Raw genomic sequence first — 27,987 nt, forward strand, 5'->3', positions numbered from 1 at the left:
AGGTGGAGCCCGGCCAACTCGAAGCCAACAGAGGCTGATCATCACAGAGGGGGACCAAGCAGAGAGCATGAGTGAGTCCGCCTCTCATATTATATCAAAACAAAATGTTCTGTTTTAGTCAACTTTTTCTATGTTTGAGAGTAATAGCCAATCCAAGATGCGTTCAGGTATTACAGTATTACATTCTTCCCTTCATACTGTATATGAAGGGAAGAGGTGCACCAACATATTGTTTGTTTGGAGCAGGATCATAGGATGATCCCAGTGTCAGGGTGTCTGTAAAGTGAGATTTCAGTCTATTCTGGAGGCAGATTCTGAGTTTGTGCCCTTGCTCACTCCCAGAAGTCCCCATGGGGGCCCTTAACTGGATTGATTACACAGTTGTGTGTCCCAAAACCCACCTGACCCAGTCCTGGAGAAGATGCATTTAGCACTATTCTGAATTAAGACCTGGCAAATCCTACCGCTAACCTGCCTTTTAAAGCTCAGGTGTGCGGTTTGATGAGTTGGCAGGCGTTTGGCAGAAACAGGTGGGATGCAGCATCAGAGTGAGGTCGCACTCCACTGACAGCAGTGATTGTAACTGTAGACTGAGGAGAGTCAGAGTGTCGGAAGAACATTTCCAGTTCTCCATTGTGATTTAGCCCCAACACTAACCAATGAGGCCTCTTTCCACTCATCACTATTTGTGTTGGACAGCAGTAATCCTGTCCCTGCTGGGGGAACATGTGGATTATGCCTGACAGTGTGGGGAGGGCAGGCCTGTGATGGTGGGGCTCAAGGTTGTTGAAGGGCTTTCAGCTGTGATTATTTAGAGTCAGAAAAGATCAGACCCACTGGAGTTTGTGAGACTCATTCACACTTTGTCCTTTTAGTATATTGAAGGGAATCTTTCCTTCTGTTTCAAATCAAATATATCTGGTTTAACTGCACAACTGGCTGTTTGTGTGGAGTAACAACAGCAACGTGTTACATGAAATCTCTGCCCCCCTCTTACTGCTCAGAGCAACATCTACTGCTGTTTATCCTGTTCCAGTTCCCTCTCCTGCTTTCATGCTTGCTGTTTACTCTGCATGCAGTATTCCAGTGTGTGGTAACTGAGCACCAGACTCGGTTCTGTCCGGGCACTTTTTCTGGAAGAACTGATTTACAGTGCGTATTGGAAGGTAAATAGCTGAACTCATAATGACTGTTGGCTAGCTGTTAGCTGCGTTGCACTTTATCAGATCTTAATCATTTCATTGCCTTATCAAATATCTTTAGCAAGTTCAGTTGATTGATCATCAAGACGACACAAAAAAAGCTTGCTGGTGGTAAAGCACTGGAGGTGGATGAGATTCACCCTGAAATGCTAAAGGCTGTGGACATGGTGGGGCTGTCTTGGTTGATGCACCTCTTCAATGCAGCATGGAGGTCTGGGACATTGCCTGTGGAGTAGCAGACCAGGGTGGTGGTTCCCATTTTGAAGAAGGGGGACTGGAGAGTGTGTCCCAACCACTGGGGGATAACACTACTCAGCCTCCCCGGGAAAGTTTACTCCAGGGTGTTAGAGAGGCGGCTCAGAATGATTGTTGAAACTCATATTCAGGGTGGTTTTCTTCCAGGTTGTGGAACAGTGGACCAGATCTGTACCCTCATGGGAGTCTGACCATCCAGTCTGTGTTTTGTGGACTTGGAGAAGGCTTACAGCCGTGTTCCCCGAGGGATTCTGTGGGGGGTGCTGCAGGAGTACGGGGTACTGAAGTTGCTATCCGGTCCCTATAAAACCAAAGCAGGAGCTGTGTCTGCATTCCTGGCACAAAGCCTAGCTTGCTTACGGTGCATGTTGGACTCTGCCTCTGCTCTTGTTTGTGAGGGGGTGTGTGTGTGTGTGTGTGTGTGTGTGTGTGTGTGTGTGTGTGGGGGGGGGGGGGGGGGGGGGTATGTATATATGTGTGCATATATAAACAGGAGGAGAGAATGAAATTTATTAATCCTAATAGCGCTATGAAAGACATGGTTTCCATCTCAAGTAAATGCAGTGACTTTGTATTATGGGTCCATCCATCCATTTTCTATACCGACAGTCCGTTAATCGGGTAGCGGGGGGGCTGGAGCCTATCCCAGCAGTCATCGGGCGAATGCCGGGGTACACCCTGGACAGGTCGCCAGTCCATCACAGGGCCACACAGAGACAAACGAGACAAACAACCATGCACGCTCACACTCACTCCTGAGGACAATTCAAAGTCCCCAGTTAACCTGACATGCATGTTTTCGGACGGTGGGAGGAACCCGGAGAACCTGGAGAGAGTATTATGGGTCTATTTTTATTTATTTTTCTTTCTATTAAAGACAAACCAATAACTATCGTCATCGTCATCATCGTCATATGACATCATCATCTGAAAATAATATTTGAGTAACAGGCTATCATATATATAGCTAATAAATGTACTTAGATAATGACAACCCATTTGCGGATGCTCAGCATTGATTTCCGCAAAAAGTGGCAGCAGCTTAAAGGCTTTGACAGCTCCTCTGGCACCCTGTGGCACCCTGTGGCACCCTGTGGCAGCCTGTGGCACCCTGTGGCAGCCTGTGGCACCCTGTGGCAGCCTGTGGCAGCCTCTGGCAGCCTGTGGCAGCCTGTGGCAGCCTCTGGCACCCTGTGGCAGCCTGTGACAGCCTCTGGCAGCCTGTGACAGCCTGTGGCAGCCTCTGGCACCCTGTGGCAGCCTGTGGCACCCTGTGGCACCCTGTGGCAGCCTGTGACAGCAAGTGACACCCTGTGGCAGCCTGTGACACGCTGTGACACCCTGTGGCAGCCTGTGACAGCCTGTGGCAGCCTGTGGCACCCTGTGACAGCCTGTGGCAGCCTGTGACACGCTGTGACACCCTGTGGCAGCCTGTGACAGCCTGTGGCAGCCTGTGGCACCCTGTGACAGCCTGTGGCAGCCTGTGACAGCCTGTGACAGCCTGTGACGGCCTGTGACACCCCGTGACACCCTGTGGCAGCCTGTGACAGCCTGTGGCAGCCTGTGACACCCTGTGGCAGCCTGTGGCACCCTGTGGCAGCCTGTGACAGCCTGTGGCAGCCTGTGGCAGCCTGTGACAGCCTGTGACAGCCTGTGACGGCCTGTGACACCCCGTGACACCCTGTGGCAGCCTGTGACAGCCTGTGGCAGCCTGTGACACCCTGTGGCAGCCTGTGGCACCCTGTGGCAGCCTGTGGCACCCTGTGGCAGCCTGTGGCAGCTTGTGACAGCCTGTGGCACCCTGTGGCAGCCTGTGACAGCCTCTGGCAGCCTGTGACAGCCTGTGGCAGCCTGTGACACCCTGTGGCAGCCTGTGGCACCCTGTGGCAGCCTGTGGCAGCTTGTGACAGCCTGTGGCACCCTGTGGCAGCCTGTGACAGCCTGTGGCAGCCTGTGACACCCTGTGGCAGCCTGTGGCACCCTGTGGCAGCCTGTGGCACCTTGTGGCACCCTGTGACAGCCTGTGGCAGCCTGTGGCACCCTGTGACAGCCTGTGGCAGCCTGTGGCAGCCTGTGGCAGCCTGTGACACCCCGTGACACCCTGTGGCAGCCTGTGACAGCCTGTGGCAGCCTGTGACACCCTGTGGCAGCCTGTGACAGCCTGTGACGGCCTGTGACACCCCGTGACACCCTGTGGCAGCCTGTGACAGCCTGTGGCAGCCTGTGACACCCTGTGGCAGCCTGTGACACCCTGTGACACCCTGTGGCACCCTGTGGCAGCCTGTGACACCCTGTGGCAGCCTGTGACACGCTGTGACACCCTGTGGCAGCCTGTGACACCCTGTTGCACCCTGTGGCACCCTGTGAAACCCTGTGGCACCCTGTGGCACCCTGTGGCAGCCTGTGACAGCCTCTGGCAGCCTGTGACAGCCTGTGGCAGCCTGTGACACCCTGTGGCAGCCTGTGGCACCCTGTGACAGCCTGTGGCACCCTGTGGCACCCTGTGGCAGCCTGTGACAGCAAGTGACACCCTGTGGCAGCCTGTGACACGCTGTGACAGCCTGTGGCAGCCTGTGACAGCCTGTGACAGCCTGTGACGGCCTGTGACACCCCGTGACACCCTGTGGCAGCCTGTGACAGCCTGTGGCAGCCTGTGACACCCTGTGGCAGCCTGTGGCACCCTGTGGCAGCCTGTGACAGCCTGTGGCAGCCTGTGGCAGCCTGTGACAGCCTGTGACAGCCTGTGACGGCCTGTGACACCCCGTGACACCCTGTGGCAGCCTGTGACAGCCTGTGGCAGCCTGTGACACCCTGTGGCAGCCTGTGACACCCTGTGACACCCTGTGGCACCCTGTGGCAGCCTGTGACACCCTGTGGCAGCCTGTGACACGCTGTGACACCCTGTGGCAGCCTGTGACACCCTGTTGCACCCTGTGACACCCTGTGGCAGCCTGTGACAGCCTGTGACACCCTGTGGCACCTTGTGAGAGCCTATGGCAGCCTGTGACACCCTGTGGCAGCCTGTGGCAGCCTGTGGCAGCCTGTGGCACCCTGTGGCAGCCTGTGGCAGCCTGTGACAGCCAGTGACACCCTGTGGCACCTTGTGGAAGCCTGTGGCAGCCTGTGGCAGCCTGTGACACCCTGTGGCACCCTGTGGCAGCCTGTGACAGCCTGTGACACCCTGTGGCACCCTGTGAGAGCCTGTGGCAGCCTGTGGCAGCCTGTGACAGCCAGTGACACCCTGTGGCAGCCTGTGACACCCTGTGGCACCCTGTGGCAGCCTGTGGCAGCCAGTGACACCCTGTGGCACCCTGTGGCACCTTGTGGAAGCCTGTGGCAGCCTGTGGCACCCTGTGGCACCCTGTGGCAGCCTGTGACAGCCTGTGGCACCCTGTGGCACCCTGTGACAGCCTGTGGCAGCCTGTGGCAGCCTGTGACAGCCAGTGACACCCTGTGGCAGCCTGTGGCACCCTGTGGAAGCCTGTGGCACCCTGTGGCAGCCTGTGGCAGCCTGTGACAGCCAGTGACACCCTGTGGCAGCCTGTGACACCCTGTGGCACCCTGTTGCAGCCTGTGACAGCCAGTGACACCCTGTGGCACCCTGTGGCACCTTGTGGAAGCCTGTGACAGCCTGTGACACCCTGTGGCAGCCTGTGGCACCCTGTGGCAGCCTGTGGCAGCCTGTGACAGCCTGTGACACCCTGTGGCACCCTGTGACAGCCTGTGACACCCTGTGGCAGCCTGTGGCACCTTGTGGCAGCCTGTGGCACCCTGTGGCAGCCTGTGGCACCCTGTGGAAGCCAGTGGCACCCTGTGGCAGCCTGTGGCAGCCTGTGACAGCCAGTGACACCCTGTGGCAGCCTGTGACACCCTGTGGCACCCTGTTGCAGCCTGTGACAGCCAGTGACACCCTGTGGCACCCTGTGGCACCTTGTGGAAGCCTGTGACAGCCTGTGACACCCTGTGGCACCCTGTGGCACCCTGTGGCAGCCTGTGGCAGCCTGTGACAGCCTGTGACACCCTGTGGCACCCTGTGACAGCCTGTGGCAGCCTGTGGCAGCCTGTGGCAGCCTGTGACAGCCAGTGACACCCTGTGGCAGCCTGTGGCACCCTGTGGCAGTCTGTGACAGCCTGTGACACCCTGTGGCAGCCTGTGGCACCCTGTGGCAGCCTGTGGCAGCCTGTGACAGCCTGTGACACCCTGTGGCACCCTGTGACAGCCTGTGGCAGCCTGTGGCAGCCTGTGGCACCCTGTGGAAGCCTGTGACACCCTGTGGCAGCTTATGACACCCTGTGGCAGCCTGTGGCAGCCTGTGGCAGCCTGTGGCACCCTGTGGCAGCCTGTGGCAGCCTGTGACAGCCAGTGACACCCTGTGGCACCTTGTGGAAGCCTGTGGCAGCCTGTGGCAGCCTGTGACACCCTGTGGCACCCTGTGGCAGCCTGTGACAGCCTGTGACACCCTGTGGCACCCTGTGAGAGCCTGTGGCAGCCTGTGACAGCCAGTGACACCCTGTGGCAGCCTGTGACACCCTGTGGCACCCTGTGGCAGCCTGTGGCAGCCAGTGACACCCTGTGGCACCCTGTGGCACCTTGTGGAAGCCTGTGGCAGCCTGTGGCACCCTGTGGCACCCTGTGGCAGCCTGTGACAGCCTGTGGCACCCTGTGGCACCCTGTGACAGCCTGTGGCAGCCTGTGGCAGCCTGTGACAGCCAGTGACACCCTGTGGCAGCCTGTGGCACCCTGTGGAAGCCTGTGGCACCCTGTAGCAGCCTGTGGCAGCCTGTGACAGCCAGTGACACCCTGTGGCAGCCTGTGACACCCTGTGGCACCCTGTTGCAGCCTGTGACAGCCAGTGACACCCTGTGGCACCCTGTGGCACCTTGTGGAAGCCTGTGACAGCCTGTGACACCCTGTGGCAGCCTGTGGCACCCTGTGGCAGCCTGTGGCAGCCTGTGACAGCCTGTGACACCCTGTGGCACCCTGTGACAGCCTGTGGCAGCCTGTGGCAGCCTGTGACAGCCAGTGACACCCTGTGGCAGCCTGTGGCACCTTGTGGCAGCCTGTGGCACCCTGTGGCAGCCTGTGGCACCCTGTGGAAGCCAGTGGCACCCTGTGGCAGCCTGTGGCAGCCTGTGACAGCCAGTGACACCCTGTGGCAGCCTGTGACACCCTGTGGCACCCTGTTGCAGCCTGTGACAGCCAGTGACACCCTGTGGCACCCTGTGGCACCTTGTGGAAGCCTGTGACAGCCTGTGACACCCTGTGGCAGCCTGTGGCACCCTGTGGCAGCCTGTGGCAGCCTGTGACAGCCTGTGACACCCTGTGGCACCCTGTGACAGCCTGTGGCAGCCTGTGGCAGCCTGTGACAGCCAGTGACACCCTGTGGCAGCCTGTGGCACCCTGTGGCAGTCTGTGACAGCCTGTGACACCCTGTGGCAGCCTGTGGCACCCTGTGGCAGCCTGTGGCAGCCTGTGACAGCCTGTGACACCCTGTGGCACCCTGTGACAGCCTGTGGCAGCCTGTGGCAGCCTGTGGCACCCTGTGGAAGCCTGTGACACCCTGTGGCAGCTTATGACACCCTGTGGCACCCTGTGACAGCCTGTGGCAGCCAGTGACACCCTGTGGCACCCTGTGACAGCCTGTGACACCCTGTGACAGCCTGTGACACCCTGTGGCACCCTGTGACAGCCTGTGGCAGCCTGTGACAGCCTGTGGCACCCTGTGGCAGCCTGTGACAGCCTGTGACACCCTGTGACAGCCTGTGGCAGCCTGTGGCACCCTGTGGCACCCTGTGGCAGCCTGTGACAGCCTGTGGCAGCCTGTGACAGCCAGTGACACCCTGTGACAGCCTGTGGCAGCCTGTGGCACCCTGTGGCACCCTGTGAGAGCCAGTGACACCCTGTGGCAGCCTGTGACAGCCTGTGGCAGCCTGTGACAGCCTGTGGCACCCTGTGGCAGCCTGTGACACCCTGTGGCAGCCTGTGACAGCCTGTGGCAGCCTGTGACACCCTGTGACACCCTGTGGCAGCCTGTGGCACCCTGTGGCACCCTGTGACAGCCAGTGACACCCTGTGGCAGCCTGTGACACCCTGTGGCAGCCTGTGACAGCCTGTGGCAGCCTGTGACACCCTGTGACACCCTGTGGCACCCTGTGACACCCTGTGGCACCCTGTGGCAGCCTGTGACAGCCTGTGGCAGCCTGTGACACCCTGTGACACCCTGTGGCAGCCTGTGACACCCTGTGGCAGCCTGTGGCACCCTGTGGCAGCCTGTGGCAGCCTGTGGCACCCTGTGGCAGCCTGTGACAGCAAGTGACACCCTGTGGCAGCCTGTGACACGCTGTGACACCCTGTGGCAGCCTGTGACACCCTGTTGCACCCTGTGACACCCTGTGGCAGCCTGTGACACCCTGTGGCAGCCTGTGGCAGCCTATGGCAGCCTGTGACAGCCTGTGGCACCCTGTGGCAGCCTGTGGCACCCTGTGACAGCCTGTGGCAGCCTGTGGCACCCTGTGGCACCCTGTGGCACCCTGTGACACCCTGTGGCAGCCTGTGGTAGCCTGTGGCACCCTGTGGCAGCCTGTGACAGCCTCTGGCAGCCTGTGGTAGCCTGTGGCACCCTGTGGCAGCCTTTGGCACCCTGTGGCAGCCTGTGGCACCCTGTGACAGCCTGTGGCACCCTGTGACACCCTGTGACACCCTGTGGCACCCTGTGGCAGCCTGTGGCACCCTGTGGCACCCTGTGACACCCTGTGACACCCTGTGGCAGCCTGTGGCAGCCTGTGGCACCCTGTGGCAGCCTGTGACAGCCTGTGACACCCTGTGACAGCCTGTGGCACCCTGTGACACCCTGTGACACCCTGTGGCACCCTGTGGCAGCTTGTGGCAGCCTCTGGTAGCCTTTGGCACCCTGTGGCAGCCTCTGGTAGCCTTTGGCACCCTGTGGCAGCCTCTGGCATCCTGCGGCACCTCAGCCTGCTACTGGAAGTGCACCTACTAGTTGTCGCTGCCTCGATTTGAGCTTGCCCCTGCTGCTCGAGGTGTAGTCAGGGAGAGGACGGTGACTGGTTTGGGAATGCTCCCTGCTCCATCTTTGTTCCAACCCTCACCTATGGTCACAGATCTGGGTTCTGACCCAAAGAATGAGGTCGTGGATACAAGTGGCTGAAATTAGTTTCCTACATAGGGGGGCTGGGCTCAGCCTTAGAGATGGGGGGAGGAGCTCTACCATCCAGGGGGGGGGGAGCTCCACCATCCAGCGGGGGAGCTCCACCATCCGGAGGGAGCTTGCTTGGATGGATGGATGGATGGATGGATGGATGGATGGATGGATGGATTGATTGATTGATTGATTGATTGATTGATTGATTGATTGATTGATTTTTTTCCTCCATTCCCCCAAAAAACACATTCATACATCACTGCCAAAAATGCAATTTCCATTCATATAGAAATACAAAATACAACTATGGGGGTCGTATGAACTGGGCAGCAGGTAGAGGCCCAGGCTGGCTGATTCCTGATGTCTCAGATTGGTTGTTCCATGACCTGGACACAAACCACACATTTATTGGAATCCAAGGTTTGACAATCAGTTAGAGCCTCCAATGCCCTGAAGTAAACTGTCCCATAAAAGCTGAGTAGTGTGATCACCAATAGTTGGAGCACACTGTCTGTGTCCCCTTTCAAAACAGAGAAGACCACATGAATCTGCTACCCCATAGGCATTGTCCCAGACCTCCATGTGACGCAGTCACAACAGCCCCACAGTGTCCTACTGCCTGGAAGCTTTTTAAGATCCACATAAAAACATTTCAGTCTGCTTTCTGGAAGGTGTTTCCTGAAAGTTTGTGTGTATAGGCAGGGCCGGCTCTGGGTAATATGGTGCTCCAGGCGAGAGTTGTCACCATTAATTAATCTTAAATTATAAAATAGCACTAACATCACCAAATACAAAGGCAATAAAAAAACAGTAGAATTCAAACATTTTAAAATATCAGTGCCAAGAAATTTCTGCATTCCTGTTTTGATATATTACTTTGTAGCAAAACTCTTAAAAACAGTGAACATGGCTACAAGCTGATATCTATATTATATTTAGAAATAAAAACAGATCATGCAAAGTAATTGTACTTCCGCCATATTCAAAAATTGAATAAACTTCCATTCGTCTTCATGGAAAGGCTCAGCTGAAGACTGTGAGGCCTCTTGTGAGGCAGACTCCTCAGCTGCCTGTTGTGGTTTCAATTATTTTTTCATTGCACCTGGAAAAATCCAAATAGTAAACATTGATTTATTTGGAGTTCTCCCCGTGTATGCGTGGGTTCTCCGGCTTCCTCCCACCATCCAAAAAACAAAATGTCAGGTTAATTGGTGACTCTAAATTGTCCTTAGGAGTGAGTGTGAGTGTGCATGGTTGTTTGTCTCTATGTGGCCCTGTGATGGACTGGCAACCTGTCCAGGGTGTACCCCACCTTTAGCCCGATGACTGCTGGGATAGGCTCCAGCCCCCCCGCTACCCGATTAACAGATTGACGGTATAGAAGATGGATGGATGGATGGATTTATTTGGATAATATGTTACATTGCAGCCAACGGCCAATTATCTCAGGGTTCCTCTCATACATCGTGGTGTTTAGGCTTTATTCTGAAGCTTTTATCCTCTATTTACTGCACAAGTTCAGACAATGTCAGCTTGGCAGCCGTTTGCAAGACATTTACAATATACTATTGTAAATTGTAATAGTAATAGTACTATATTATAGTATAGTAAATGTATAGTAGAGTATAGTAGCTAAGGAACCTGTCTGTGAGTAGTTACTTTAGTAATAGTGATGACAGTATAGTACTACTATTTAACACAGCTAGCTTAGCTTTGCACTAGCTGTTAGCCCCAATAAAGAAATCAACACCTAATACTTTAAAAGTTAATTAATGTTACATACCTCTGCTTTGGGCCAGTTTTTCCTCCTCCTCCTACTTCCCTCGCTTTCTAAAGGCAGCACCTGACGGCTTGGGTGCCCTTTTCATTGTAAAAGATGAAAAAAAACCTTGCTAAAGCTAAAAGGACAACGTCCTTGTTTATTAATTGAAGAAGCTGGGACATGCTGCCCCTCCCCCACCTCACCTTCTACTAGCATCAGGTTCAGGGCGCATGTCAGCCGGTCAGCTGGATTGTTCATATTGAGCTTTTCTGTTCTTTTTGTTATTTATTTAAAAGAAAAAGTGTCAAGAAATTTGAAGGATATGTTGAAATTTATTATTCGTATCTAAGAGTATAATTTTTTATTTATTTATTTATTTTTCCACTTTGAGAATTCAAGTTTTGCACCCCTCCAGCAGATGGTGCCCCAGGCAACCGCCTGGTTCGCCTATGCCCAGAGCCGGCCCTGTGTATAGTGCCTGAGAGATGTTAGAAGTGAAACACATGCTGTCTGTGGGTCAGTGCATGTGACAGGTCACAACCTGCAGGGTAACACATACCTTTATGAAAAGGGCTTTAATGAAGGAAAACCCACTGAAAATGACTGTTCTCTGCTTTGTGATGAGGAATCAGCCCTCTCCACTGTCAGTCCTGTTAACAACAACAGTTATTGTGGCTCTTTACTTTGTAGACATCACCATTTTGTCTTGCAGATGACTGTCGTATCTGAGCAACAGCAGAAAATGACAAATTAAATAAGGCATTGTTTCTCTGGCTGTGGACCTTATCCAATCTAACACATGAGCTTGGAACCTGGGGAAATGTGACCTGGCTGTGAGAAAGCATAACTGTGAAGTTTCATCTTACAGATTTTATGTGCTGCAGTGCATAATCTGTACATCCTTTTTAAGTACACTTAATGTACTCTAACAGGTTTTGTGCTCCTTGTGACCGTGTTTAATTAGTCATATTCTTAAAGCTATATTTTCTCTGGTGTTGTCCTTCAGACCTGCTTGAAATATGAAACTGTTTTGGGAAAAGTTGACACCTCTTTTTCACCTCCATACTCGCCCTCTAAACCTGCCTTTTTATGAGATTGTTCTGTCCTGAAGGAGTAAACCTATCGGGCTTTTGTTGGAGGATGTTATAAATGGAAATTTCCATTAAGTTTCATCGGCTTTGCTAACAGGACCTGGTGATATGTGTTCTAAAAACTAAAGAACATTGAGAAACTGCTGAATACAGAACAGTGCAAATAGACTGGAATTAAAAGGCATATTTTCATAGGACTCATTGAGATGCATGAGACAGGCTTTGATTGAAAAACCTGTTTGTTTAAGCACAGTGGCCTTTCTCGCAGCTGTATTTTACCACTTCTCTGCTAACAGCATCTTTGGAGGGGTGAGGAGTGAGCAAATGCTCCATCCCACCATTTTGGTGAGGTCAGAAGCTACGAAGGAAATAGGTTAGAAGTGTAGCAGTGTAGTTGTAAATTAGCATCAGATGCTAGTAAACGATGCTTTCTCATCATGAGTAATGAACATAAGAGGAGATGTACACATTGTAATTCAGTGTACACACATGTAACCGTTCAACTAGAAAGCTTCAGCTAACAAAGTAATGTGGGAACAATAATGTTCATCTTTCAGAAAGGAACAGCAACAACTCCTTAGAAGTTGGTGTACGTCATCTTCATTAGCTAAGCTGTTAGCGTTAGCTGCTGCTAAAGGAAGAAATAAATCAATAAATAAACCATGAGGAGTTATTTCTCAGATGCTTCCATTTCCCTGCTCTGAAGTTCAGGCTCTGAGAGTTGGAACTGATCCTCTTTGTGGCTCAGTTCCTTCAGTCCAGCGTTGAACTGGACCAAGTTGTTAAAACAGTGGGATGAAAAGTGTCTGCTGCACATTCACAGTCTTTAGCTAACTCTGCTGGAACATTAGCCTCAGATATAGTTTATCCACTGGGCTCTTATATCCTCTGAGGCTGCTGCTGGATGGAAGATGCATGCTCCTCAGTGCAGCTGACAGCAGAACATTTCCACCAGAAGCTGGCTTCATCCGTCCAGCAGGGTGGAGGTGAGTGGGCGGGGCTTAGCAGAGGAGGCGGAGCCAACTTAAGGAGCGACGTACTTTAGAAATGAAAATCAGAACGGCTCCTTAAATGAGGAACTTTCAAACAAAAGGGAAGTAAATTAATACCAGGGTTGTGTTTTTGGGGAGTTTGAGACCTGCTGGTGACTTCAGACGCCCTGATATATGCTCCCAGGAACTGGAAGAAAGGATTTTTTACACAATATGTCTCCTTTATCATAAAGTTCTCATGCAGGATAAAACATACAAATTGTTTTCTAGTGTTACGTGTTTGAGCAGTAACTATCTGAATTAGTCAGAATTGTGTTACTTCATTTCTATGATTCACAAATTATTACAAAAAATAATTATTTTGAATAAACTTTTATCAATATTTTATACCTGAAAGCCCATTTCACACATGCACTGCTGTCTATTAATCAGGCGGCAACTGAATGTGTAATTTCTGAATGACTCTACTGGTCCTTCATCAATATACATCAATCTGCTGAGGCTGAACTAAGTAACATATGTGTCATTTTAAACACGCTGCATGTTTGAACTAATGGAAAAGTGACCAATGACTAACTGACTGAACACCATCACTTTAACAAATTGATGAAGATCTCATGTTTGAAAAGGGCTTTAATGTATCACTGGATTGCCACCTAACTGCTGGTTAAGGAACACATATCACTCAGTTCAGTTGCAAAGAGAGATGAAATAATCTCTAAATTTTACATTTACAAGACCCTGCAACAAAGGCATTGTAAGGTACTGTTTCTGGGCATCGCAGGTTCATGCAGCACAGATGTTAAGGAAAATCGGAACGTGGACAACCTCCTTTCCAAAGAGAGTACCATTGCAGCTGAGGCTGCTCAGCTCCCCAGTGGAAGTGCTGGGGGTGGGAGGAAACGTCCCTTAGAAGAGGGCAATAACGGCCACACACATTCCAAGTACAGACCCAAGAAGCGTAAAAAAGTCCCCGGGCCCAGTCTGCCGAAGAATGCACTTATGCAGCTGAATGAGATTAAGCCAGGGCTGCAGTACAAACTGCTATCTCAGACTGGACCAGTCCACGCGCCCATCTTTGTCATGACTGTGGAGGTCAATGGGCAGCTCTTTGAGGGCTCAGGTCCCACCAAGAAGAAAGCCAAGCTGAATGCAGCAGAAAAGGCTTTGCACTCATTCGTCCAGTTCCCCAATGCATCTGAAGCCCACATGGTCATGGGTCGGACTCTGTCTGTTCACACAGACTTTACTTCAGACCATGCTGACTTTCCAGATATGCTCTTTAATGCCTTTGAGACATCTACACCTATAAATAACCAATTTTACCTTGGCTCAAACAGTCACAGTTTCTTCACTTCTCTGGGAGTAGAATACCCACTGCTATCCTTCCCTGTCCCAAACCGAGCCCGGTCTGCCTTACCCCCGGCACCATCCAGCTTCATCTCCCCAACAAGTGGAAAGAATCCTGTTATGATCCTCAACGAGATGCGACCTGGCCTCAAATATGACTTTGTGTCAGAGACTGGGGAGAGCCACGCCAAGAACTTTGTCTTGTCAGTGACCATAGATGCTCAGAAGTTCCAGGGTTCTGGGCGGAATAAGAAGCTGGCCAAGGCCCGGGCTGCACAGGCTGCTTTGTCTGCCCTCTTTAACATGAAGCTTGACCAGACCCCATCACGACAGCCGATACCCAGAGAGGGACTGCAGCTTCACCTCCCACAGGTAAGCTTGGAAGAGGGTAAATGACCACTTAAAGCCTCGATTTTGGGGGTGACTTTATTTTCTTTGTCCCGTCCTTTTGAAATAGTTTAACTTCTGCAACATGATCATTATTTTTAGTTGTATTCTTTACTACTTTATTTCATTGTGTGTCAAAACCTATTTAGGCTGTTTTAGCCTAAGGGGTTTCCTGCAGTTAAGTACTGAGGCAAAGTAATGACTATGAATATCCGATCCCTCACATTTAAGAAAAAGGACAGGTCAATCTGCTTCTCAAATTGTTTCTAGAGTCTCGTGGTTTAACTGGTGCTTAGATTTATCTGCAAAGTCTCCAGAATAACTTTACACCTCATGTTATACCTATGCTCATTTACAAGAGATGTGTCTGACAGAGACGCAGCCTCAGGGCGTGTCAGAGTTCACATCACTGAACTGGGATGTTTGTAGAGCCAGATGTTTCCATCCAAGCCACTTTCAAGAAGCCCTGCAGACACAGACAGCTTCTTATGTTGTAACTCTGACAAATCTATGTGTGAAAGATATTTACACATCTGTAATAAAATTTGGTTTACAAGGGTTACATGTCACATTTATATACTTTTATGTAATAAACATATCCCAACTGCATGAAAAAAGAAGACTGACATATCCAAACCATACCGGAAAATTCAGTTCAATTCAGTTTAGCTTTATTCATATCGCACCAAATCACAACAAAATGTCACGTCATGGCACTTTAAAGATATAGTCCAATGAAAATCTATATTAACTCAATACTTAACCATTTCCCGAGTTAGGGAACAAGGACAGGACTGAAAATGAGTGAAAAATCAGCCAATGTCCAAAGAAAAGAAAGCCTTAGGACCGCTTTAAAAGATTACAGGAAAGCCTGGCTGCTTGGAAGGTTTTAGGGTTCAGCGTGACTGTGACTGCAGCGGTGTGACCGTTCATATACTCCCTGATTGGCTGAATGTTCCCTCTCACAGAGGAAAGGGGATTTTTAATCAAACGCCAGGTATAGAGGTAGGTTAAAACATTGTGCTGATAAACTGCTCTGTGCATACACAGACCTGGCTGCAACATTACAGAATAATCCTAAGAAGTTTAGATTTGTTTGTTAATAGGTTTTGATCATCGGCTGCATACGGCCCTACTGTCAGAGGAGGTTTTTCTCTCTACGTGTCACTGCTTGTGACCAGTGTACCAAAGTCTGATGGCTTCTGGAGAGACACGCTCAATACACTGGGAATCTATTTACACATAAACTAATCCTTGCCTGTAATCCCTACACACTGATAACAAAGCTGCTATCTTAATTACCATCACCCCCTGAGTGCTATTCAAACACTGCTATTCATTAAAGCAGCCTGCCCCACTCAGAGCAGCCAAGCAGAGGATTTTAAGCTGCTCAGATCTCTGCCTGTCATTCACACCGCTGCTGAATTCCTAATTGAAATATTCAGTAAGTTTGAGTGCAGACGAGAGGAACTCTCCCAGCTTTTTATTCTTTTGTTCTGTAATTCATATTTCTTTCTCTGGAACGCTTGTCCCTGATTTATTATGGTTCCTCAGGTCCTGGCGGACGCCGTCTCACATCTGGTTGTGGACAAGTTCAGCAAACTGACGGATAACTTCACATCTCCACAGGCCCGGCGGAAAGTCTTGGCTGGTGTCGTCATGACAACCGGTATTTGTCTTTTCTTTTGCAATTGTTTGTTTTATGCATGTTTAATATCATTTTAAAGCTTTTTTAACTAATTCAATACACCTCTACATGGGCACCATTAGTTGCACGAAGCACATCAAGATGGTACCGTCTAATGTCTAGGCTCATCAACGTTGGCAGTGGCATCAGTGATGTCCGTATCTTTGTCCAATACACGATATCTTTAATATAACCCTATAGAAAGAAGTCCAGACGAGTGATACCCGGTGAACGAGGTGATCAGGGAATCGGGCCATGCCTTTGTTGTTGGTTGTCCACTCCTCTCTTTATCCAACACTGTCCCTGTCTCCGTAAATGTCTTTGCTTTTGAGTCATTTTCTTGGGACACACCACACAGATCTATCTGTCATGTTAGATATGTTTTAAGTTCCTGGTTTAGTCTTTAGTTTTGTCATGTTTTCCTTAGTTTCTCCTGCCTGCCATCAGGTTCCCTCCCATCACCTGTACTTTTCCCCTCAGCTGCACTCACTCACCTATCACCTCCCCTCAGTATTTAGTTTCCAGGTTGTTTCATGTTCAGTGCCAGATCCTCGGCACTGAAATCTCAGCTTCATGTCACGGCAGGTTTGGTCTATGTCAAGTTTGTTCCCATGTGTTTTCACAGTCAGGTTTTTGCTTTGACAAGTTTTTCCATAGTTTAGGTTTCAACTTTTTGTTGTTTCTTTTAAATAAATCAAGTTTTTCTTTTGAAATATCTGCATCCGGGTCCTACCTTCATCACGCCACACACCCCCGCCACCACCCAACTTGACAATATCATTCCCACCTATCCAGCTCCCCCGCTGGAAGAAAGGATCGATACGTTATTTCACTCCGTCTTCTCTTTGAGTTTGAACTGTAGTATTTTTTTAAATTATTCTGTTTGTTCATTCAGTTCCTCCTCACCTGCCTCATGAACCATCACCACCCAGTTTCCTGTCATTCCTCTCTGCCTGGTACAAGCTCTGCAGCAGCTTTTACCTGTCGAAGCAGCTCCATTAGAGCTCAGCTCAGTCCCTTGAACTCTAATGGAGTACTTCGTACTTGACTGGCTAAAACACTCTAAGAATATATAAATAAATGAATGAATAATAAAAACTTTAATTATATAACACTTTTCTATAAAAGCACTGCTTAACATAGCAGCAGAATTAAAGAGAAAAGAGGGGACAGATATCCCTCTGGAAAAGGAAAGTTTTATGGAGGGATTTAAGGCAAAGAGTTCCTTAAGGTGGAATACAGTAATATGGATAATAAGAACCCAACAGTTATCATCAGTTTCAGTGGATGCTTTTACTCCAGCAGGATTTCATTGAAATACTTTGAAAGTAATTCATGGATGTAAGTGCTTCTTCTCTCAGTGGACAAAGGATGTCATTTATCCCTCCTCTGTCACTTGGTTATGGTAGCACCAATGCAAAGTAAACACCAAAGAAGACAATATCTTGTATTTAAACTGGCTTTTGTGTTTGAATTGTTTCAGTGTCTGTCCATGTCAACAGCACCACCTCTGACAGGTGGGTGTTGTTGATGAAGGGGCTCTCCTCTGTGAGGGCTAAGTCCAGCTGAGACTAAGCTCAGTCTTTCAGAGCTCCCTGATAAAAGATGGCATGAAGGAGATCTATTTGTGTGTTCCCAGGAGCACAGATGTCACTGATATGAAACAGGTGTGGAGCATCCATGTGCATTTTTCCTACATCCAGGTACAGATGTGAAGGAGGCTCAGGTCATCTGTGTGTCCACGGGGACAAAGTGCATCAACGGAGAATACATGAGTGACAGAGGTTTGGCCCTCAACGACTGCCATGCTGAGATCGTAGCTCGGCGCTCTCTCATCAGGTTCCTGTACTCCCAGCTGGAGCTCTTCCTCAGGTGATGGCTGCTTTGTGCCATTTCAGCTGCCCAACATATATCTATACTACACCTTCAATACACCTGCAAGGCCTATTTGGAAAGCAGGAACAGTTTCAACAATCCTGCTAAAAGCTTTGTTCTTGCTATTATCTGCTAACCTTTCTTTGCGCTTAAATCTTCAGTAACAATGAGGAGGAGCACCAGAAATCCATCTTTAGCAGGTGTGACAACAGACAAGGCTTCAGACTGAAAGAAAATGTGCAGTTCCACCTGTACATCAGCACCTCCCCCTGTGGAGACGCCCGCATCTTCTCACCCCACGAAGCTGGAGCGGAAGGTGAGCGAACACAGAGAGGAACAGAGTGATGTGTACAGTGTGCCGTTCATCCACACTCTGTCTGTCTGTGCTGCTCTCAGATCAGGGAGACAGACACCCGAACAGAAAGGCCCGTGGGCAGCTGCGGACCAAAATAGAGTCGGGTGAAGGAACCATCCCTGTGCGCACCATCAACACCATCCAGACATGGGACGGGGTTCTGCAGGGTGAGAGGCTGCTCACCATGTCCTGCAGTGACAAGATCGCCAGGTCTGGGTTCTGTTCATTACCCATGTTGACCAGAGTTAGCTCTGTCACATGCCGGGTTCTGCTCTGTCCATGAATACACAGTACATGTATAAAATAAAGACTGATAACATGACCAGCAGCCAATCGGTTCCAAAATGAGAAAATGTTTGGTACTTTTGCAACTTTATGTTCATCAGTTCTCCATTTGACCTTAGAATTTACTGAAATACAGTTGAAACCAGACGTTTCCAGGCACGTTGATCACTAAATGAGTGTAAACTTTTTCTGTTTGACGTCAGTTAGGATCACCAACATGTTTTACATTTGTTTAATGTCAGAATAAAGAGATAATTTTATAGTACAACATGTACACCCACTTCCTCAGTATGTGGCAGCGTTGCCTTAAAACAAACATTTTGGGTGTCCTTCCACAAGCTTCTCACAGTTTGCAGGAATGTTGGCCCACCCCTCCGGACAGAACCGGTGGAACTGAGTCAGGCCTGTAGGCCTTCTTGCTCCCACACGCCTCTTCAGTGCGGCCCACATCTTTTCCACAGGATTGAGGCCAGGGCTCTGTGATGGCCACTCCAGTACCTTGACTTTGTTGTCCTTAAGCCCCTGTGAAACTAACCTGGAGGTATGTTTGGGGTCATTGTCCATTTGGAAGACCCATTTGTTTCCCAAGCTGGCTGATGTCTTCAGGTGTTGCTTCAATACATCCACATCACCTTCCTTTCTCATGATGCCATCTGTTCTGTGAAGGGCACCAGTCCCTTCTGCTGCCCCACAGCACGATGCAGCCACCCCCGTGCTTCACAGTTGGGATGGTGTTCTGCAAGCTTGGCCCCTTTCCTCCAAACATACCGTTGATCATTAAGGCCAAACGGTTCAGTTTTGGGTTCGTCAGACCACAGGACATGTCTCCAGAAATGAAGATCTTTGTCCCCATGTGCAGCTGCACACTGTAGTCTGGCTTTTTCTGCACACTGTAGTCATGGCTCAGTGGCCTTTCAGCTCATGTTTTACTCTGGATAATCAGACTATCCGACCAGTTTCAGCAGCATCTTCACGAGGTCTTTTCCCCCAAAACCCGTTCATTTCTAGGACTCAGAATGTGTCTCCTTCCTGAGCGGTATGATGGTGTTTGTACACTGAGATTAATGTTTGAACAGATGAACGTGCGACCTTCAGGCATCTGGAAATTGAACCAGGCTCTTGATTTTCCCATGATGTCACAGAAAGAGAACCCTCGATAGAGGAGTGCCTTAGAATACGTTCACAGGTGTGACACCAATGAACTCAAATGATGTCAATGAACCAATCAGAAGATTTTAAAGCTCAGACTGGAATCATCTTTATTGTTTGAAGACAGAATGAAGTTGGTCTATATAATTTTAAAATTTTAAAACGTTTTCTGTCTTTATTGTGACATTTAACAAAGATAAAACATGTTGGTGATCCCAACTTACTTGAAACTCATTTCGTGAGAAAACAAAGGTTTTGTCTTTTTCGGAAGTGGATAAAAAAGAACTTCTGCTTTCAACTGTAACTGCCAGGGGTGTAACTGCCAGGGGTGTAACTGTCAGGGGTGTAACTGCCAGGGGTGTAACTGTCAGGGGTGTAACTGCCAGGGGTGTAACTGTCAGGGGTGTAACTACCAGGGGTGTAACTACCAATGGTGTAACTGCCAGGGGTGTAACTGTTAGGAGTGTAACTGTCAGGGGTGTAACTGTTAGGAGTGTAACTGTCAGGGGTGTAACTGTCAGGGGTGTAACTGTCAGGGGTGTAACTGTCAGGGGTGTAACTGTTAGGAGTGTAACTGTCAGGGGTGTAACTGTCAGGGGTTTAATTGCCAGGAGTGTAACTACCAATGGTGCAACTGTTAGGAGTGTAACTGTCAGGGGTGTAACTGTCAGGGGTGTAACTGTCAGGGGTGTAACTGTCAGGGGTGTAACTGTCAGGGGTGTAACTGTCAGGGGTGTAACTGTTAGGAGTGTAACTGTCAGGGGTGTAACTGTCAGGGGTTTAATTGCCAGGAGTGTAACTACCAATGGTGCAACTGTTAGGAGTGTAACTGTCAGGGGTGTAACTGTCAGGGGTGTAACTGTCAGGGGTGTAACTGTCAGGGGTGTAACTGTCAGGGGTGTAACTGTTAGGAGTGTAACTGTCAGGGGTGTAACTGTCAGGGGTTTAATTGCCAGGAGTGTAACTACCAATGGTGCAACTGTTAGGAGTGTAACTGTCAGGGTCTCCATCGGGTTGTTTGTTTATTTATGACGGCGGCAACAACAACAGTAATATCGTCTCCTTCGACTTCAGGGTGACAATCCCAGGAAAAAATCTCGAGCATGCGCAGAACGCAAAGTCCAATTCACCACGTGCTTCACCGTCGAGAAGTGCGTTTAGTGCGACTATCAACCGAGTTATCGCGGGGTCTTAATCTGACTGCAAGTAACCTGATGCAGTCCAATTCTTTGTCAGATTAAGGTGTATACATGAACTGGATAACTCAGTCTTATTGTAATTTAGCCATAAATCCGATTCTTTACAGTGCCATGTAACCCCACTGACAGTTGTTGGCCTGCAGATCAATTTGAGCTGTTAAGGGCTGTTTTGGAGCAGACCATTTGTAATCCTTATGATTATGTGAATGTGTAAAGAGGCTGAATTGTTTCAGTAACTCTGAAATCACTCCGCTTGTTTCTCTGCTGTTAGCTGCATAGCTCACATGTCGCTGGGCCACAGGAGCTCTGATCAGTCGCCAGGAGGTTCCGAACAGCTTAAGATTCCTCTTAAGCCAGAATTAGTATATTCAGGGAATTTGTCAGAACAAATATGATGATTTTTGCAAATTTGCATATTTTCTTTTGCTTCTTTTGTGTATTTTTGTCTTTCATAAAGGTGGAATGTGGTTGGATTCCAAGGCTCTTTGATGAGCTACTTCTCTGAGCCCATCTACTTCTCCAGCATCATTCTGGGCAGCCTGTACCATGCCGACCACCTCTCCAGAGCCATGTACCAGAGGATCACTGAGATCGAGTTCCTGCCACAGTCCTTCAGCCTGAACAGGCCACTGCTCAGCGGTGAGAGGCAGATGGCTGACCTCCTCTCGTCTGTCACCTGTTTTCCTAAAACCATGGAAATGGCTGTGTTTTGCTCACCTGATTTCTTTGTACATAAAGTAGAAATCCCATTAGGAGTGTTAGCCTTTTTTTAAAAATCGGTTCAGTAAAATTGACTTTGATGTTGTCCAGGAATAAGTAACGCAGAAGCTCGTCAGCCAGGAAAAGCACCAAACTTCAGTGTGAACTGGACAGTGGGAGATCACGGCTTGGAGGTGATTAACGCCACCACCGGGAAGGATGATCTGGGTCGACCCTCTAGACTCTGCAAACATGTGCTTTACAGCCGCTGGATGCGCCTTCACTGCAAGGTAACACATCACTTTGTTTAGATTAGGTCAGATTCATTGCACATGTCACAGGTACGGGCAAGGAAATGCATCATTAATAATATGTGTAACTCACAATAATACAACTGTTTTAAAGGTTGACCACCATAATTCCACGCAATAAGTCATGTAGGGAGGGATAAATGAGAGAGAAATGACATACAAAGCTTTAGGGTTCAGTATTGCCTTTAATCTATGCAGGATTGTTATAGACTTAGAGATTTTCTGAGCACTTTGAACTCATTCATTTCTCTACGGCGTCCAAAAAACTCCAAAAATTCCAAACCTCTTTTTCCATATTTTTTTCAATAATTTTATTTGACCTATTGTATCAAAAGCTCTCTGTAAATCAATACAAATACCAACAGATAAGTTGTGTGCTGTTTATGCTGAATCCATCACTGACTCCACTTAATAATTCAGATTTGTCAATGCAGAGATCTGAGAGGGGAAGAAGGGAAACTGGCCATGAAATGATTCAGAAGCAAGCAGAGCTTTGCTTTGTTTAGCACTTTAAGAGCAGATTGATCAGTCAAACTTGACTTATTGAGCACTTTTCATACAACTTTGCAGCTCAAAGTTCCTTTCAGAACAACAAAATATACTAAAAAGCTCTCTCTCACTCAAACAGATCACTACTGAGCCCACCATGTCAAACATTGAAAACTAACCTGAGGAGGAACCAGAGCAGCTGAAAACATTTAATAAATGAATAAATGCATCAGGTAATGAAGCAAAATATATCAATAAGAGGGTAAGAAAATGAAAGATTATCAAAACAGTGAGCAGAAATTAAAGGGTCCATGTACGAAAGGTGGTCTTTGGCTGCCTCAGGTGTGTCCACAGATGTGCTCCTTAGCAACAGCAAGCTGTTTCCACATGGAGTTCTGACTTTAGGGACCATTAGACTGTGGTGGGGTGGTAGATTTTGAAGGGAGGCCAGAAAGCAGAGCATCACAGTGATGGATTCTGAAAGAAATAAAACTGTGTAATAGTGTCTCTGCATCGGTTTCAAAGAGAAACTGTGGTGTTCTGGTGATATTCTGAAGGTGATGAAAACCAGACGCTTCCACCTCTGTCATGCTGCTAAGAACTCAGATCCGGGTCAAAGATGGCACCAAGATATCTGACTGTTTTTGGAGGAATATGTTGACACGTGCTGTCAGTTTCTCTCTCTGGGCATCAGTGCCAATTACTAAAACTGGAGATGCCGTCCATGTTTTGATGTCAGAGACACAGTTTAAAAGAGGCCCGGGGGCATCAGGACACAAATCCGCGGACCTCTTGTGCAATGTTGCATGTGCAAAGCCAGTTGTTTCAAAGAAAAAGCAGCAGGTGAGACAGCAGTGGAACATGTAAGCAAAGCCTGAAAGTTTTGTTAGTTTTTGTGGTCAGTTTTCATCCATCTTTGACTAACTCTCCTTCTAAATCAGCCGTTGGATGTAAAAAGCTACCAGTCTGTCACAAAAAGCTTTTTAAAGAATCTGGTTTACCACACATGCTTGTTTTAGGATGTGTGCTTATGCAAATAGGGCAGCTTGTTTAATCACTGCTCACAGCGCTCAGCTGAGTACACGTACATGTGATAGATAAGTGTTTAATACTGCACTCTGCCTCACCTCGTGCACAGATATACAGCTCTGCAGGGTTTGATCATTCAAACCATACTAACAGATTTAGAGGAAGGATTTACAAAACTGTACCAGCTGCTGAGGGACTTGAAAAGGGGCCTCACTCCAGATTACAGTTCAGTGACATGAGAGAAACAAAGTTCAGTGTTTCTCTCACCTCATTTAATTTTATTTCTTCATGGGACGCACTAAGAGGTTTGTTCTCCGAGTTGTGAGTTTAAATTCCTTTATAATAATTCTTTGGTTGCCAGTTTGGGCTGATTAGCTTTTCATAGTTTCAGACACATTTGATAATAGTTCTCAGTCCTATAAAGTTATGGTCCAGTGCCTTAAAAAGAATTAAACCTCTTGGTATTTGTCCTTTCTTGTTGCATTAAAACCTGGAATTCAATGGATGTGTTTTGGGATTTTATATATATGAGACCTGCACGGAATATTCCGAACAGAATAAAAACAGATCAGGACTGAAATCGGAACTGAAATAGTGTGTGCATATACGTTCCCATATGGCTTTGAAGCCCTAAATTAAGATGTAGTGCTCAGAAAGATCATAACTCATTTAAATAAGTGCAATCTCAGTTTCATATGCTCTCAGTAAATATGCACCTGTTGTAAAAATCTGCAACAACACTAAGCAAACAGCGCAATAAAGATCTGCGACAAAGTTCAGGAGAAACACAGATTAAAGTTGGGCTATAGAAAAAAAATCAAGTAGAAACTATGAACAACTGGCACTGAAGACTCCCCAAACATGTGAGTAAAGGTCCATTCAAGGTAAATACAGATAAATTCTGTTTAATTCTGCAGGGACTGACTCTGGGACACAGATCCACTTTCCAGCAGGTCACTGCAGGTATTCAGATGGGTTGGGATGGTCTAACCAAAGCTCTGGCTTCCATCTGACTGACACGCTGCTTCCATTCTTCACAAATTTATATTTTATATTTTCACTGTTCAGAACTGTCTTAATCAGGTGATACAAACTCCCTAAAGAATCCATCAAAATAGGAAAAATACCAAATGTCGGTAGCTTTGAAGAAGCTGAGTGAGCCTCCATGATTTTCTAAATGCAGCGTGTTTATGTGATGATTTTAACATAAAATGAGCAAAGAATTAGCTGTTTTTTATCCATCTTCCCCTCTTTAATTAAGCAGCTCATATAACTGTGAGGTAAACATCTTCTAAAATGTTGTGTATCCTCCTGCCTCTGTCCTGCAGCTCTCCTCCATCCTGCGGATCAGAACCGTGCGGCCCAGCAGCTACCATGAGGCCAAGCAGGCGGCGGTGGAGTACCATTCTGCCAAGCAGGCGCTCTTCAGAGCCTTTCACAAAGCTGGCCTGGGTGCCTGGGTGAAGAAGCCTATAGAGCAGGACCAGTTTCCCCTCACCGCCTGAGGTGGCGCTGGTTCTGGCCGCGGTAGCTCAGATCTGCTTGCAGTGGAGGAACATGAACCCTCTGAACTGTCTGTGTTATAAAAGATGGGGCAACAGATCCTTATGTCTGAAATCCATGGATTTAATAATCCACTTTGATATTTATAGCCTCATGCTGCTCCCTCTCAGCCAGCAGATATGTTAATAAAGCTTATTATTGTCAGTTTTGCAACTTTACAAAATGCACAAATGTAAAAATAGATTGAGAATTTAAAGAAAATCACACTTAGATAAAGCATATAGATAAATGAGCTTAGCATGTATCATTGTAGCAGATGAAAAGCATGTGTTGTTCCTTCTGTACGGCTGAGCTCTTTGTTTTTAGCTCTGACACCAGCCGACAGACACAGAGACATCCTCAGAGGAGGACATGAACACGACCAATAACAGACATTTAAAAAGCAAGTATGAAGAACAAGGCTTTCCTTCCCCGTTCAACTGTGCCCTGTAAATGAGTTAGTCTACTGAGCTGATGAATATCCAGGCAAGCAGGTTTGTCCGTCTTTATGGTAATAATATGTAACACCTTGTATGATATATGGTTTCATAACTCAAAAAATCTTGGTAAATTACTAAACCATTGGGCTACTGCAGACTTTTAGCTAATTCTACTTAAAGCGGAGAAAAGAGAGCATTTGATGGGGACTGTTTGCAGCAGCAGATACATTTTTGTGCTAACAGTGTAATCATTGATGTATTTTTGATAAACATTCCATCTCACAAAGTATTATAGACTGATACTGAAGGCACCCTGATGAACTACCACAAATGCAAAATGTTTTGACACTGTAAAACATTTCTGTGCTGGTTTGGATGGTGTGCAGATGGAACAATTTCCACTGGTAATTCTGGAACTTGCGAGGCTACATAACCATGGCAATGAGAAAATAGTTTGCACATGGGAGCAGATTTCCAAATCCTAAATAATGCCTGTAGCCTCCAAATCCAGATGAGTTGAAAATTATGGATTGTTGATGCAGAGCAGGAATAAAATGGAGAAAAAAGGAGGAAGTTTAAACTATTCCTTCCCTGGATCATCATGGGAAATGTGAGCTCAAAGGTTACAACTACATAATGAAATTATCTGCAAATCTCATAAACCAATTCACAATAGAACTTATAAAACATAGCAGATGCTCAAAGTGAGATATTTTATCATTTAGAAAACAAATGGGAGCCTATCCCAGCTGTCATTGGGCGAGAGGCCGGATACACCTGAACAGGTCACCCGTTCATTACTGGGCCACACAGAGACACACAACTATTCACACTCACACTCATTCATAGGGTCAATTTAGAGTCACCAGTTAACCTAACAGCATGTTTTTGGGTGGTGGGAGGAAGCCGGAGAGAACCCACGCAGACACGGGGAGAACATGCAGACTCCCCACAGAAAGGCCCAAGCTGAGATTAGAACCAGGAACCCTCTGCTGTCCACGCTTGAGGAAGTTGTTTCAGCTAATTAGATCAAATGGCAACAGGCCAGTAATATAATTGGGCATAAAAAGAGCACCTCAGAGAGACAGTCTCTCAGAAGTAAAGATGGACAAAGGTTCAGCCATCTCAAAAAAGCTGCGTCTACAAACTGTGGAGCAATTTCAGAAAAATGTTCCTCAATGCAAGACTGTGAGGAATTAGTGCATCCATTAGTGCCTCTGAACCTGTAAACCTGCACATCTGGAAAGGCTCCATCAATGCTGAAAAGGTATATCCAGCTTTTAGAGTAACATCTGCAGCTTCTTCAGGGAAGGCCTTGTATATTTCAGCAGCACAAAGTGAAACCACATCCTGCATGTGTTCCAGCAGCAGGGCTTCGTAGTAGAAGAGTCCAGCTGCTGCACTGACCTGCCTGCAGTCCAGACCTGAAAACAGTTCAAATACAGCAAAGAAGACACGGGGATCCTCTATCAGACAGGAATGGGACAGCATTCCTCTCCCAAAGGTCCAGCAGCTGCTCTCATCACTTCCAGGTGTTTACAGATGTTGCTCAAAGAAGACGGGATGCCTCACAGTGGGAAACGTGGACCTGTCCCACTTTTTAGAGAACTGCTGCTGCCATCAGATTCAAGAAGAGCTGAATTTTGTCCTGAAATAGTAAATGTCTCACTTTCAGTATTTGATGTGTTTTCCATGTTATATTGTTAACTAAATAATAGTTCATGTGATCTGTAGATCATTGCATTCTGTTTTTATTCCAACTTTTCTGGAATTTGGGTTGAATTTGGAAAAAAAACTGAAAGTAACACCTGGTTCATGGTCTTTCTGATCAGCAGCAATCTTTAATCTTCATTCCCAGGAGAATATCAGACAGTGAGACAGCAGTTGTTGGTGTTTCAGTCATTTCTCTGCCAGTACAAACTCACCAAAGATGAAGTCAACACCTGTCAAACTTTTCAGATTCTCTTTTATGTTTTTTTTCCAAATATCTAAATGTTCTTTTGTTAGTTTTGTTCCTGTTCTACCTCAACAGACCATGTGAAGAGATGTTTCATCTTCTAAAATCCTGCTTCCCACCGATGACTCGCATATATCTGATGTCCAGATGCAACGTGTCTTCACTTTAAATTCTTACTTTCCAATATGTTTTTAACACACATGTTAACTTCTTTATTCATTTAGTACAGTGTTTCCCAATCCTGGTCCTCGAGGCACCCCGCCCTGCATGTTTTCCATGTTTCCCTGCTCCAGCACACCTGATTCAAATGAATGGGTCAGGTCTTTAAGCTCTGCAGAAGGCTGAGGACGACCCATTCATTTGAGGACCCGTGCCTTGAGAACTAGAATTGGGAAACACTGATTTAGAATGTACATTTCAGTGTGAATGAGCCTGTTTCTGCTTGTACCTGCCTCCAGGCTAAGGTTCTCGTGTTTGAACAGGATGTGTTACAGACAGACTACATGTGTGTCTTTTTCCCATCATCTACAGGAGAAAAGGTTGGAATGGATGAATCAGAAATGATAACCATCTGTAAATGAGTCCCTCGTTACCATACAGTATATTACTACCTGATGAGGACCTACTTTTGTTCATTTGTTCAAGCACTTTGTCAGAATCTTTCATCTACTGTATGCTAAGTGAACAGAGTGGGGCCACACTGAACTCTACATGTAAAGCATGAAAAGTGCCCATAGAAAGTATGTAAAGCTAAGTCAAGTCACCGAT

General features: G+C 47.8%; 1 protein-coding gene across 1 annotated transcript; it reads left to right on the top strand.

Annotated features, from left to right (window-relative positions):
* LOC140289398 (double-stranded RNA-specific editase 1-like) lies at nt 1–27,987 on the top strand. Its single transcript, XM_072379262.1, has 9 exons — nt 1–71; nt 13,250–14,187; nt 15,757–15,871; nt 17,593–17,761; nt 17,926–18,080; nt 18,161–18,329; nt 21,210–21,391; nt 21,563–21,741; nt 24,609–27,987. Exons 1-9 carry the CDS (start codon nt 68–70, stop codon nt 24,783–24,785), a joined length of 2,088 nt encoding a protein of 695 aa, XP_072235363.1. The 5' UTR covers nt 1–67; the 3' UTR covers nt 24,786–27,987.

Source organism: Leuresthes tenuis, unplaced genomic scaffold (assembly GCF_036924035.1).
Source record: "Leuresthes tenuis unplaced genomic scaffold, fLeuTen1.0.hap1 SCAF_1, whole genome shotgun sequence".
Lineage (NCBI taxonomy): Eukaryota > Metazoa > Chordata > Actinopteri > Atheriniformes > Atherinopsidae > Leuresthes > Leuresthes tenuis.